Source organism: Halichoeres trimaculatus, unplaced genomic scaffold, assembly GCF_033239565.1.
Source record: "Halichoeres trimaculatus isolate MK-OKI-2021-1 unplaced genomic scaffold, fHalTri1.1 fHalTri1_scaffold_1, whole genome shotgun sequence".
NCBI classification, from domain to species: Eukaryota; Metazoa; Chordata; class Actinopteri; order Labriformes; family Labridae; genus Halichoeres; species Halichoeres trimaculatus.
The window spans coordinates 9,187,028-9,200,282 of record NW_027437179.1 but is presented as its reverse complement, the minus strand read 5'-3'; the positions used below and the strand labels follow the sequence as shown (position 1 = coordinate 9,200,282).

The window sequence follows — 13,255 nt, the reverse complement described above, 5'->3', positions numbered from 1 at the left end:
AAATGTGGCCTGAGAAAGTTCACCTTACCCCACATCAGAGAAAAAAAAAGAACTTTCAGTTTTTAGAAGTCCAGATGGAGATTATTCCGTCATCTGAATCTCCCTTCATGTTTTCCGCTCCTGCTCTCTGAGATGACTTGAAATAGGTTAACATATTTTAAAAACTATTTTGATTTCCATAAACGGATCCATGCCAGATTTGTATGGTAACAGCTCAGGCTGTAACCACTCAGGTGTAGACAGGACCAGCACAGAAACCAGCAGGTTTGAATCCAGCCAAGTCAAAAAGTCAAATGATTTGATCCTCCCGTTAAAAACAGTTATACTGTAAGCTGCAAGGCTTCATCAGTGCAGACAGTGTTTTTTCCATCCCAGGTTTTCTCCATGCACCTCTCTCAGCTGTTAACAAAAACACTGAATACTAATGTGCAAATGTTTAACAGCTTTTGACACAAGAAACAAACACAAAGATTTTGTAACTTTATTAAAACCAAAGTCACTACATGCTTGTATCTAACTCTGCAGTAAGACAAAGGGCTTCACGTTGTTGTTTCTATGTCTGATGTTTGCATCGCTGAACAACTTGAGGAAGAAACACAACTTCTCCAGTTGGCCCATGTGAAAGTGTTAAAAAACAAACATGATCTCAAGTCAACATTCAATACATTTCTGATAAAAGCTGACAGCTTTACATTTTAGCAAATAAATACACGACTTGTGCAAAAAAAAAAGGGTCGAACTCAAAGAGCCCCTCTCCACTAAAGCTGATTCTTCTCTAAAGAAGAAGAGGAGCATGGGATGTACAAAAAGCAAAGTCACATCTGTGGATTAATGTGTAATTGCTGCCATCTAGTGGTAAATAAGAGTGATACAAGCTTCAAATCCAATTTATTCCTCTGAAAATGACTTGTTATGATTAACTGGATGGATGTGACAAATGAGATTTACAGGATGGGAAAGGTAACTTTCTCTTTAAACTTGAGGCTTGAAATGTTCAGATCACACCAAGCCCATGCCATGTTTGTGTGTTTGTCTGTAAACAACATAACTCCAAAACTTTTGAACAGATCTTGATGAAATTTTCAGGAAATGTTCAACATGGGTTACGGAAGAAGTGATTAAATTTTGGAGCTGATCTTGATCACCGTCTGGATCCAGGATTTTTTAAGGATTCTTTATCATTATGAGATAGGGCTGTTTTCACCATATGTGAATATAACTCCACGATAAATGGTCGGATTACTTTGCAAAACAATACAAGACAAGGTCACCATAATTTCTGACAGATGTAAAAGTACGAACCAGATCCTGGAAATATTCTGGATACTAAGATCTGGAATATGAAATGTGTACTGGATCATCATAATTTTCAACACAACCACAAACCTGCAACTAACACCAAATTGTAGCAGACAGTCTGCTGAAAGAAAGTATAACATTAAAGTAGGACTTAAGTGTTGTGGAGGTCTGTGCTCTCTGAGTACTTCTCTTTTATTTTTGGTATTTTTTCTCTAGATTTATATAGTTTTTGATTTGCTACAAGAAAATAAATAAATAAAAAGAAAGAAAGAAAGAAAAAAAGAAAGACAAGTCCATAGAAGCTAAAATGTAGATATAAGTTTTTAAATTGTACTCAAACAGATACGAAGAATGTATGCTCGCTATGTACTTATGTCTTGAATGTTGTATAATATATGTGTAATTACAATGTTCTATGACACAAATGAAAATAAAATAAAAAAAGACTTGTTATGATATTGGTATAACATGGTGGACTTTTGAGCAGATCAATGATTGCTTATGTCGAAGATCAAGAAAAACCCAGAGGAGGAACTGTCAACACGATCATATTTCACAGCGAGACAAACCAGCGCTGGTTTGACTGTGACTTCTAAAATGGTAAAGATAATAAAAAAGTCTGTCACTGTTTTCAGTAAGAATTCAAATCAAGCTCATCAGGGTGTCACAAACTGAGTATTACGGCACAGCACACGATGCACAAATGAAAACACTGAAGAAAGAGAAACTAGTATTGCTCAAAGAATACATTTCAAAAATCGACAGAGTCAGACTGGAGCCAAATCTTTGTTTACTGGCTACTACTGTCACAAACAACACACGGTCTTCTTAAAAGAGTCTCTTCTCATCTCTGTAATTAATAAATTATATGATGATCATATCCACAAATGTGCACTAACCGGTGAAAGTACAGCATTCCATGAATAATGAATAGAATAAATGATACGAGCCATCACTGACAGTAAAGTCTCCCTTATTTCACTTTACATCGCTCTACTGCGATAGATTTTACAGCACTGCTTTCAAATAAACATTATGCATCTTCCAAGTCAGCCTTTTTAGCTTTATGTAATAAATTATACACAAATATTGCAGTTATGTTGTTAAATTAATCTTAAACTTGAGTTACTAAATCTACAAATGTTAGCAAGCTCGACACAAATAAACAAATAGGTTAAAGAGATTAAACCACACATTCAGAAACAGTCATCCATACGTCTGTCTACAAAACCAGACGTAGCTACAAAAGAGTTCTTTTCAATGTCTGCACTACAACGTACAACGCAGAAGTGTCACATACCAAAAGTATCAGAAAACAGACGTTGGTATAGAGAAAGAGCCAGCTCCTCCATTGTGCATCAGTGTGCTTACATGTGGCTCCTATTGTCAGTACAACCCAGCAGGGGGCAGTGTTACATATCCCATTGTATCACACACAGCCAGGGGACTGGGACCCCCATCTACCAGCTTTCTTCAAAGCTTCCTACATATTGCACTACAGTCGGATTCAGGAAGGATTTGCAGAGAAGAAGAAGTGGAATCACTGATGTGCTGCATTCATCTCATCTTCATGTGGCTACAGAAACTCTTCTTCTTTAACGTACAGAATCTCATTGGCTGAGCTGGGAACCTGAGAGAGACAGAGACAAAGACAAAGAGAAGATTGATAGTTAAAGGTTAGCTGCATTCCAGGGCTCACTTTTTATTTTGTGCTGATGGCTCAAACTAATTAAAGTTAGTCTGTTTGAGTGGCAGAGGTGTTTATTACCTCCTCCAAAGAGGTTATGTTTCAGGTGCTGTTTGTTTGTTTGTCAGCAAGATTACATAAAAACTACCAGCCTAGTTTTCATTAAACTTGACAGAAAGGTGAAGCACGGGCCAGAGGAGTACTCATTAAAATCTGGACCAGCTTTGAATCACAAACAAGCAATTATGGTAGATCCAACTCAGGAACAAGCAATCTAAGCAACCCCAGCTCAGGAAAAAGCCATTAAAACAACCAAATAGTGACTCTGGTGTCGAAATAATGGTGGATCAGACTCAAACACTGTTTATCCAGATGTTTGTGGTAATTTTGTTGATTTGTGAAGACAAGACCATCTGAGTTCTTTCAAGGTAAGACTCCACTTCAGATACTTCAGAGTTAAAAGTTTTTCTTTTGTTGAGTAGTGTTTTTTGTGCCCCGTGTTACCTTGTTTTGCTTCTAGGTTTTAGGAGACAAAAGATTATCTCATCAGAGAAACTGGTCAGAGGGACCAACAGAATAAAATCGAGCTCGTTTAAATTTAGATTTTTTTTTCATGCCAGTTTTCCAGTGATATCCAAATGAAAACACCTAATCACACTTCCTTAACACGTAAAATTAAAAATGGTTCATCAATTGTTGCATTTTGTTGGGATTGGAACTTTAGACATAATGAGTAACATTTTATGAAAACATAAAAACTATAAAGTGAAAATTCATCAAAAAGGCAAATGTTGGGAGTCAATCCCTCATGCTCCAGCCAGGTTTCATCCCTCTCTACATCCTCCCAGAGAGCCCAAGGCAGGCAGGGTGAAATGTGGCTTCAGCTGGATTCAGAACAGCGTCCAGCGCTAGGAGTGTTAAGCCCTGTTTTCACTGAGCAGCCTGGTTCAGGAACCGTTTGGTACAGGATGGCTTGGTAAAGCCTGGCCCTGTTTCCTCACCCAACCATGCCCTCTTGTGGTAGGGGGTGTGTACGCCAATTGCCGATAGCTGCATCAGTAACACGATAGCATGACACCATAGCACCCCACAAATAAATCTAACATAGAAGAAAAACTTAACACAGTAAACAGAGAGCAATGATGGAAGACATCCAGCAATTCATCTTCTTTATGATTTCCACGTGGCTCATTGTTACAAAGCGCAATCAAGCTTTTTTTTCAGAGAAGACTGTGTGTCACACGGTGAAATACAGCTGCCATAGCCCGCTAAGGGATGATTCTTTTGACCAATCAATTGTCTGCTCAGTTCAGTTGGGCGACCCCTCAGAAGGGTCCCCAAAAGTGAGATGGCTCATCTTGGTTGTTTGGGGATCTGTCCCGGGATCAGTTGGTGGAAACGCCGTAAAAATTTGTGTCGTGCCAAGAAGAACCGAACTGAACCACTTGGTGGAAACGGCGCTTTAAACTGAGGGCTGGGCTCTCTGAGCTTCCAGAACATGCTGCATATGGGCCTGAAAACGTGAATGAGGTGTCAAGGAAGCATCTCAATCAGATGCAAAAGCCTCCCCAAAAGATTTCCCATGTTTTGATGGAACTCCGAAGCCATGTCCATATGCAGCTGGGTTTTTTAAAAAACAAGTATTGCTCCCTCGTTCATTTTTAAAGATATTTTCGTCCACACGCAGTGGGCAAATCTGCCGGTGAGTGCAGGGCATGCCAAAACCATGAAGGGCAGTGTTTTCCAGATGTAAAACCCGTGCCAGCCTATCAGAATGAGCCTTTGTCATTCAGCTGTGATGTTTGAGAACCGAAAACTTCATTGATCGGCGTCTACACGAAACCATGAAACCCAAGCTTTCCAAAATCTTCACTTTGGTCAGTTTGTCATTTTTAGTGATGTAAAGCTGTGGTTTCATGTAGATGACAGGTGTAAACATATAAAAATATATGTGGTTTCTATGCGTGGACATGGCCTTAATCTCATGACCATGGGTGATGTCTTGACTTGCATCAGTGGGCGCAGACTTCTTCAGCTTTGCCTCCACACTCAGCTTCCTCTCTTCTCAGAGGTTTAAAACCATGTCTGTATCACGGCTGATGCAACATCAATCCATTTGTCAGAGCCCGACACCCACTGGAAAAATGTTTAACATGGTCTCCCTTTGGTTACATCAGGACAGATGGCTGAGCTACCCTTTACTCCCCTCGCACCCATTGGACCCAAGGTTTGACAACTGTCAGGGCCTCCTTCACAGCAACCCGGCATACGGGAAGCTGAGCAGAGTGATGTGCCAATAACTGAAGCAAACCCTCAGGTTCCCATTAAAACGCAGGAACCACCAACCCATCTGCCATTCCAATGGCCCCCGAGTGTCCAAAGACAGACAGCTCCTGAAAAATGATGACAAAGTTGGTCTTCATACTGAGGTGATCTATTCCCAGGTACACCCATTAACTGACACGTGTTTCCTATTGTTGCCTTTTAATAAGGTTTACATCAGGTACTCTATTCGATCATCCTCTTCAGGTGTCTTCATCATTTCACACTGTCCCTGAGCAGCATCCAGTCCATGACCCTTCCTAGAGATCCTCTAGAGGCTCGATGCTGCTTGGTTTCATCAGGGTCAGAGGGATGCACAGTTTTTATGGCCTCTTTTGGGCAAGTCGTAGTGCAGTATGAGAGACGTAGTCAAAATTTCTTTTTAAAATCCAGTTAAAGCCTCAAAAAAGGCAATTAAATGATAATTGTAATTCATTATTATTGAATAAAACAAATTTTCTAACATTGCTAATAACCTGAAAAGTAGTAATAAGTAGGAGGCAGACATTAAGCTAGAGGGTAGTCAGAGGAATAAAGGTCTTTTCCAAATAGTGATTCACTTACTGGCCTCTTATGAGTATGTGCAGTATCACAGCATAAAAAATAACATTGGAGAGTGCTCCAGATTTGACGGTATAACCATGAAGAACTTCAAGTTTATCTTAGAGCCACATTATCCAGAGATGTATGAATGCCAACCTTTTTAAGCAAAGTTAAAGGGAGTGATTGTGTTCTGTATTTCAGTACAGCTGTGATTTATTAAAAAAGCACAAGGCTACAGGCTGGTTGCTCAAGATAATCGGAGGGCACTGGTATTCAGTGCAACATCACGACCTTGAGCACTTTTATACAAGTAGTATGTAGTTGTAACTCGACTCTTCCATCAAGACCAACACCTTCCTTTGTGTCAAGTGACTGCAATCAGAAATGCTTGAGGCAGAAGGATACACAGAAAGTCCCTGTGATCCAGTAATATTGTTTTCTATATCAGCACTCTTAGGATGCCTTTTTTCCAATCAGATGACTTAGCTAAAGAAATCTACTGTATGAATGACATCTGTAGAATTTTCAACAAAAATCATGATAAATCTTTTGTAACTTAATTTTTTTTTAATTGCAAAGATGAGACAATGACGCCCTCAGAAAACACAATTAATAATAAAAAACTTGAGGTTTGAACATGGACTGTATAAAATATGGACGTAGTCTCCACAGCGTCACCTGCTTGTTTCTGACACAGTGAAATGAAGCCAATCCATGGTAGAGCTGCACGATTTGGGGAAAAGGTGCGATTTGCGATTAGATGGACAATATTGTGATTGCGATTGTGCTTGCGATTTAATAAAAAAAGTTGTGTCATGATGAGTCTACAGGCTTGCTTGGTTATCATGGAGAAAAATCTGAATTGCATGTGCTGACATTGCATTTGCGATTGCGATATCCTCTTTTGCGATTACATAATTGCGTGTGCTGACATTGCGATTGCGATTGCGATAATCGTGCAGCCCTAATCCATGGACATAGCCACATTTGACATGACAGCTACAGGGCGCCCATCAGTCCCATGAGCTGAGCTGTGCTTCTGATTGGACAATCAGATGATCCCAACATCTTCCAAACCTCCAAGTTAGAATAAAATTGCCCATCGTAGAGTGTGTGCCGATAGTGAAATCAGCGTTTTAGACCAACCTTTTTTTTTTTTAACCAGGCTGTAAATATGCTTTTAATGCTGTAGAAGTCATTTTTGGGGGGGTTTGGTGAGTATGTGACTTCCGGTCTTCCTGCGGCCACCCATAAGTAGATTCTCAATGAACAGCAACTTTTAGCACTTTGGTTAATTTTTGCTTAATTTTTTTTAACCAGATGTTGCCCCTTGGGCGAAATGAGGTGAGAATAAAATGTTAGTGGTGGGCTGTACTAGTATTTAAAATTCATGATATTATCTCCACTGCTGGTCTAATCTGCCAAAATACCAGCCATGCAGTCCCATACTATGCTTATTTAACCACTTATCTACCCTGAGCGTGCAGCTATAACCAGCTGCTGGGTGACATCAGGTTAATTCCTCGTCATTGCTGTTTCATGTTATTTGACCAGAAAAAACTCTGTGTGAAAGACTTAATCTGAACCAGTTTAGCTACAGCAAATCTAAATATTTTATAGTTTCAATCAGGTTTTAAATATTTAAAATGCAGTTTGGAGTCCTGTGAATTGAATTGTCCTTTCATTGCATCGTTGAATTAATAATGAAAGCAATAGCAGCCAAAGTTTATACCTACAGCAAAGAGTAAACTTAGTGTGAAAAGTTCTTAACTTGAAGTGCAGAGGTGCAATAATGAGGGACTGTGCAATAGTTTAAATGCCGCGTGTGTGTGTGTGTGTGCTAATTTTTTACTGTCTTTTGCACGGATAAGGTTAACATTTCAAGTTTCTTGTATAACATACAACGTCCATAAAGATAAATTCTACATTTAAAGAATTTGTATCCCCTGACTTGGAGAAATGCTCATTCCTCTACATTTCCACTTTCATCTGTGTGTAACGGCTGAAATACACCAGGTGCGTCTGCAGTGCATCTCTGTTCCGTCACGGCAATGGATCAATTAGTTTCCGTTCAACTCAACCTGTCACCTCACACCGGATTTGTTCTGTTGCAATATGTCTTCGTAGCTGCTCCGTCATGTTGCAGATAATACGCAGCCATCCTATTTTATACGGACATGGAACTGTGATGCATAAATTCAGCGTAGGGGAGATAAAATGGGCAGGGCCGGCCCTTGGCATAGGCGACCTAGGCGGCCCCCTAGGGCGCCATCTGTGGTGGGGGCGTGAATTAACATTGGTTTGGTGTTCATTTGTTGGCGTGAAATAAAAGACGAGGAGGGATGTCTGACCGATGCCAATTTGGCCCTTTTATTGCTGGACTTGTAAGTTCTTGTTGATTGTTTACCATCCGTTTACAGTATTCTTGAGAACGTACCAATATGTAGTTTTGTTTAGACCTATTTCAAGTGTGTGATATCGCCAGCTCGTGGTTGTCTTTACTTTTATTCACTTCATCGCTTCAACAGGACGAGCGCAGGGGCGACTTCACGGTAATAAAACCAGTTGAACTTAGCGATTTTAAACATCGTCAATTAGTCAAAATTGAATAAAATACCTTGTCACTATCCAGCGTGCAAACAGCCGCTGAAGACAGAAGAATACTTTTGAGTGAAGTCCTGGCTTCTGTGATTCGCCTACAAAACAAATGCACGCGACCGGCAGAACTGTACCTTTACGGCAGTATGCTGGCAGTATACACGCTAGCGCTCATGGGTAGTTGAGTTCTCTTTCCAGTCCGGTTTGCCTTGGTTGTATTGTTTTGTTGATTATTTTAATGACAAGAAGTGGGATGTTACCATGTTGTAATAGAGAGAGGTTTTTGGAATTGCGCTTTTTCCCCCAGGGGACTTTTGCACTAAAATTGAAAGTGTTACTTATTTTTATTTATTTTTATTATGGTTCTAAATATTCCCATGATGTGCATTTTTTGCTAATTGCACTGTTTTGACAAGTTTTAAGATTTGCTGTATTGTTTTTATTTTCACAAAAGTTCTGTTTGTGAAGTTTAAGTGCGCATTGAAGTAATAAAGAATGTATATTTGTTTATCTTCACAATTTATTATGTATTTATTTTATTGTATGTATGTTTGCGTGTTTGCGGCGGAGGGCGGAGGGCGGCGGGTGGCGCGTTTTTGTCTTTCGCCTAGGGTGCCTGCTGAGCTAGGGCCGGCCCTGCAAGTGGGACTTGAAGTCGTGACCAGAAACAACCTAAAACACCCAATGACCTTCAAAATAAAACAGAATGTGTCAAAATCAGTTCATACTTGGCTTGACAACAATGATAAACAGGCACAATGGGCTGAGCCAGACCAGGAGTCAACAGGTTTAAGGTTTTACAGCCCAACATGAGTAAAGAGGGACTTATCAATGGAGTGGGTAGCCCAGCAACTCCTCGGCTGTGACTCCAGCTGCCTGACAGTCATGCAGCTTGTTGGACTGAACACACAACTGGTGTGAGTTGACAAACTTAGTCAAGACAGCTTAACGGAGTCAGACTGCAGATGTATCTGGTGTATTTGAGGCGTAATGCACATTAGTAGACCAATACATTGGTGGAAGAGTAAAGCTAAATTAAATAGCTAAGGGAAGGCATAGAGCTTTAACAGGGACTACAATGTTGCAGAGTTAAACATTTGACACCCCTTGGATACCAGTTTCTGATCAGCAAAACACATCAGTTCAGAAAGAAAACTAAAACACCAAAATGTTTTTTAGGTTTTAGTGACTTGAACTAGACCTAAGTGATAAATGGTAATACTGAGACAAAGTCAACACTAGTTTACGGTAAAATTTAATGCAGCGTACCTGGTTGACTCCTCCTACCACTAGGAGGCGGTCTCTGATGATGATGGAGGAGGTGGAGCATCGGGGGAAGTTCATGGGAGCCAACCTCTCCCACTTCTTTTTCTGTGGATGAAAAGCCTCCACTGTGTCGAGGGCTGAGGGCTCGTGACCTGGAGAACACACAGACACACACAAAAATAAAAAATAAGACAAAAAAACAACAACAAACAAACATATAATGCTGCAACCAAGTAAAGTAGGAACAATGAATTAATTTCTGTCACATTTATACCCATGAGTGTGTTACATGGGCCCTGTGTTAACAAAAGCAGCTAAGTTATTCCAGATGAATGACATTTTCAAACAGACTGATTCGTCTGTAGTGTGTCTGTTTCTCACCGAGCCCTCCAGCCACCACCATCCGACCTCGCAGGAAAGCAGCAGCGAAATCAGCCCTCTTTGTTTTCATGGGCACTGTCTCCTCAGACTTCAACCAGGCTCCTAAAGAAGAAAGAAAAAAACAACAGCTGAAGGGCGCACACGTGTCTTTGCTTGTGTGAACACAGGTTGTGTTTTTAGGACAGTTGTAGCTGAAGGTGAAGTTAGAGGCCTTGTAGTCCTCCTTTGACCGGACACGATGCTGCTGAGCTTGTTTTCAGACAGTCACCTGCACACACGGGTCACCCGTAAGCCAGATGAAGCCTGGACATGTTCAGTACACACACATACACACACACCCACACACAGACAAATACACCTGGCAAGGACAGACTAAGGTTATAACAAATCCAGACAACAAACAGAGACAGAGAGTGGAGAGGGAGGTTTGGGTTGGGGGGAGGCCTCTTACTGGAGGAGAAAGTGGTGATACTGTTTTGAAAGTTTTATATTACATAATTTATTAAAATCTAGCCATAAATAAAAAGAATTAAACAAATAATAATAGTAAGTAGTGATCACAAATTAAGTTTTTTTTAGACCGTCAAATAACTCCATCCTTGCCTGACTTTATTTAAGATCTCTGTCTGAAGTTTTAAGCTGAATAAAAACAGATTAAAATTAATGCTGACGCCTCATTATGCAAAAGCAAACAAGGCCACCAGGGAGGAAGGGAAACAGACTATTTCTGTGCAGTAATTTTAAATGTCAGGAGCTAGCGTCTCTGGTAGGTGTCAGACAGAGTGATGACCTGTACACTGTCAGAAATCAGAATCAGAAATCCTTTATTGATCCCCTGAGGGCAAAATACATTTCAGTTTAATCCTGTCCAAGAAACATAAAAAGACAATGACATATAACACGGGGAGGACAGGAGCAGGAGAACTGATGAAGCAACCTTTGCAGTGAGGGTGAAGATGTGTGACTGTTAAACAGCAAAATCACAGAGACAAGACGTATTAGTTTGTCCACAGGGAGCGCCAAAATCCACAAAACAAAACAACAGAGGATCCTCACAGGAGCTTTAAGCTGCATTAAAAGTATATTTCAGTCTTACAGTGTAACATTTCCTGCTTCTTAATGCTCCTAAAGGTTAAGAACCAGAGTGCAGAGGAAACAGGTGCACATAGGTGTCTTTTAGTGAAAAGCTAACCTGCAGGTCTGTAGGTGGAGAAACTGGTTTATCTTCATGATAAACCTGCTGCTTTGAAGAGCAGTCTGTCATGAAGCACAGCTGCTGCTTTGTGACTTTCTATTCAGAGGCAACAGCTGTGGAAACTGTCGTCCTTGTGGACTAGTGACGGAACAAAATATTAACCCAGCAGTTCACTGTCCTGCAATACAATGACTGTAACACTGATGCAAATATTGATATTCTAATTGAAGAATAGCACAGGTCTCTGGGGGGCGCAATTTCCCACATTCCATTCCCAACTCTCTTTTGAATTCTGACAGGATCTTGACTATCCCAGAGCAACCGATGTTTCGGAGTTCAGAGTGACCACGCTAACAAGTGACCTTCAGATGAACGTGTCACCAGTTTACAGGGTCACACTTGTCAGTAAAACACCAGCGATGTCAGTGACTGTGAGCTATGAAATGTGTTTTCTATATCCATCAACAGATAACTGCTGCTTGGTGTGTAAGTGGTTTCAAGTCTTTCTGCAGCTGGCCTCAAACAGATGCTCAAGAAACTGTGTTTTTTAGAGCTTCAACATAGTCTTCATATTTTTAGACCAGAGGCTGCTGCCTGGTCTAAACCCCCTTCTGATGTAAATCTGGAAATTATCTGTCTTCTTAAACCCCAATGTAGTCTCACTCATCATGTGACTACTTTATGTTTCCTCATGGTGGCACTAACAACTGTGATCCTGGACATTACTATAATCTCATTTACTGTATTTTTAAGTTAATCAGATATGTATCATAGACTGTATCTTAATGTAATTGGCTCACAGTTAAAGGTCCCATATTTTGCAAAAATCTCTTTATTAAGTCTTTTAGTCTTTGAAATTTGTGAGTCTTTGGCTTTCCTCCCAGCCCGCAAAATGTGATATTTAATGACAAAACCTTTACATAGTAGTGCTTGTGAATGTAAAAGCCTGACCAAAAACGAGCTGTTTGGATTTTGGGGATTTGCTGACGTCGGCGATTCCCTTTTTTGATCAATTAGGAGCAAGTCTGACCTGATTGGTCCACCGGAGCAGATACCCCTGAACCCCCTCCCCACTTCCCCCCCTCTCCGCTGCTGGAGAGAGAATGTCGAAGTTGAAGAGCCATCACTGCTCTGTTTTTGGCTGTAAACAACCACATAGTTCCATGCACAAGCTTCCCAGCTCAGAAGAAGACAAGACTTAGTGGCTAGAGTTAATTTATGAGGGAAATGTGCCAGCTACACTCAGTAAAACTGTGCATGTGTGTGCTAGTCACTTCACGGCCGACTGCTTTTCCAACTTTGGTCAGTACAACAGAGGGCTAGTGAATAGACTGGTCCTGAATCCAGGCACATTACCAACCATCCACCAACAAACCTCAGACCCTGGAAATGTGAGTATTTTAAATGCTGTGTGCTGTGGAGCAGATGTAAGAGCTTTTCCTCAGTGTCCCCCTGTCTCTGTGTTAGCTTCAGGATGCTAACTTAAGCTGCAGTCAGCCTGTTGTTTTAGCCTATAATGTTACGGTAGACGAGCTTCGCTGTTTTCTAAACATTGTGCACTTGGAGCTTGTGGCGCTGCTCTCAGTGATGCAGAAGAGCGGGACGGTATCAACGGTGGCTCATTTACATATGAAGGCCACGCCCACTAAATCAGAGCGTTCTGAACAGAGGAGCTATGAGAGCCTGGAAACAATGCTGCTGTGCTTGATTTATTGGCTTTTTGGACCAAAACATGTTACTACCATTTCATGAAGACATCAATGATCCGATGCTGATGACCGTGTAGCACTGCGTAGCTGTGTATTCATACGCACTACACATTAAAATTAGTACTTGCCGTAGGAGCTCACTAACAGAGCCGCGTAACTTCAAAACCTTTTCTATTTTCTTACATATATATATTTATTGGCATCGTAAGGTTGAAACAATCAAAGTCAAGAACCACACAAGTTGAAGACCTCCTA

General features: G+C 40.7%; 1 protein-coding gene across 7 annotated transcripts in view; it reads right to left on the bottom strand.

The window, feature by feature from the left end:
* Window positions 1-504: 504 nt before the first annotated feature.
* klhdc8a (kelch domain containing 8A) overlaps window positions 505-13,255 on the bottom strand; it is a 79,006-nt gene continuing 66,255 nt past the window's right edge. For all 7 annotated transcript variants that reach the window (XM_074680622.1, XM_074680589.1, XM_074680597.1 and 4 more), the window contains 3 exons: window positions 10,097-10,198; window positions 9,719-9,867; window positions 505-2,929 (listed from right to left, as the gene is read on the bottom strand). In XM_074680622.1, the coding sequence (XP_074536723.1) occupies window positions 2,876-2,929; window positions 9,719-9,867; window positions 10,097-10,198 (305 nt within the window). In that variant the 3' untranslated portion in view covers window positions 505-2,875. The remainder of the gene's footprint in view (window positions 2,930-9,718; window positions 9,868-10,096; window positions 10,199-13,255) is intronic.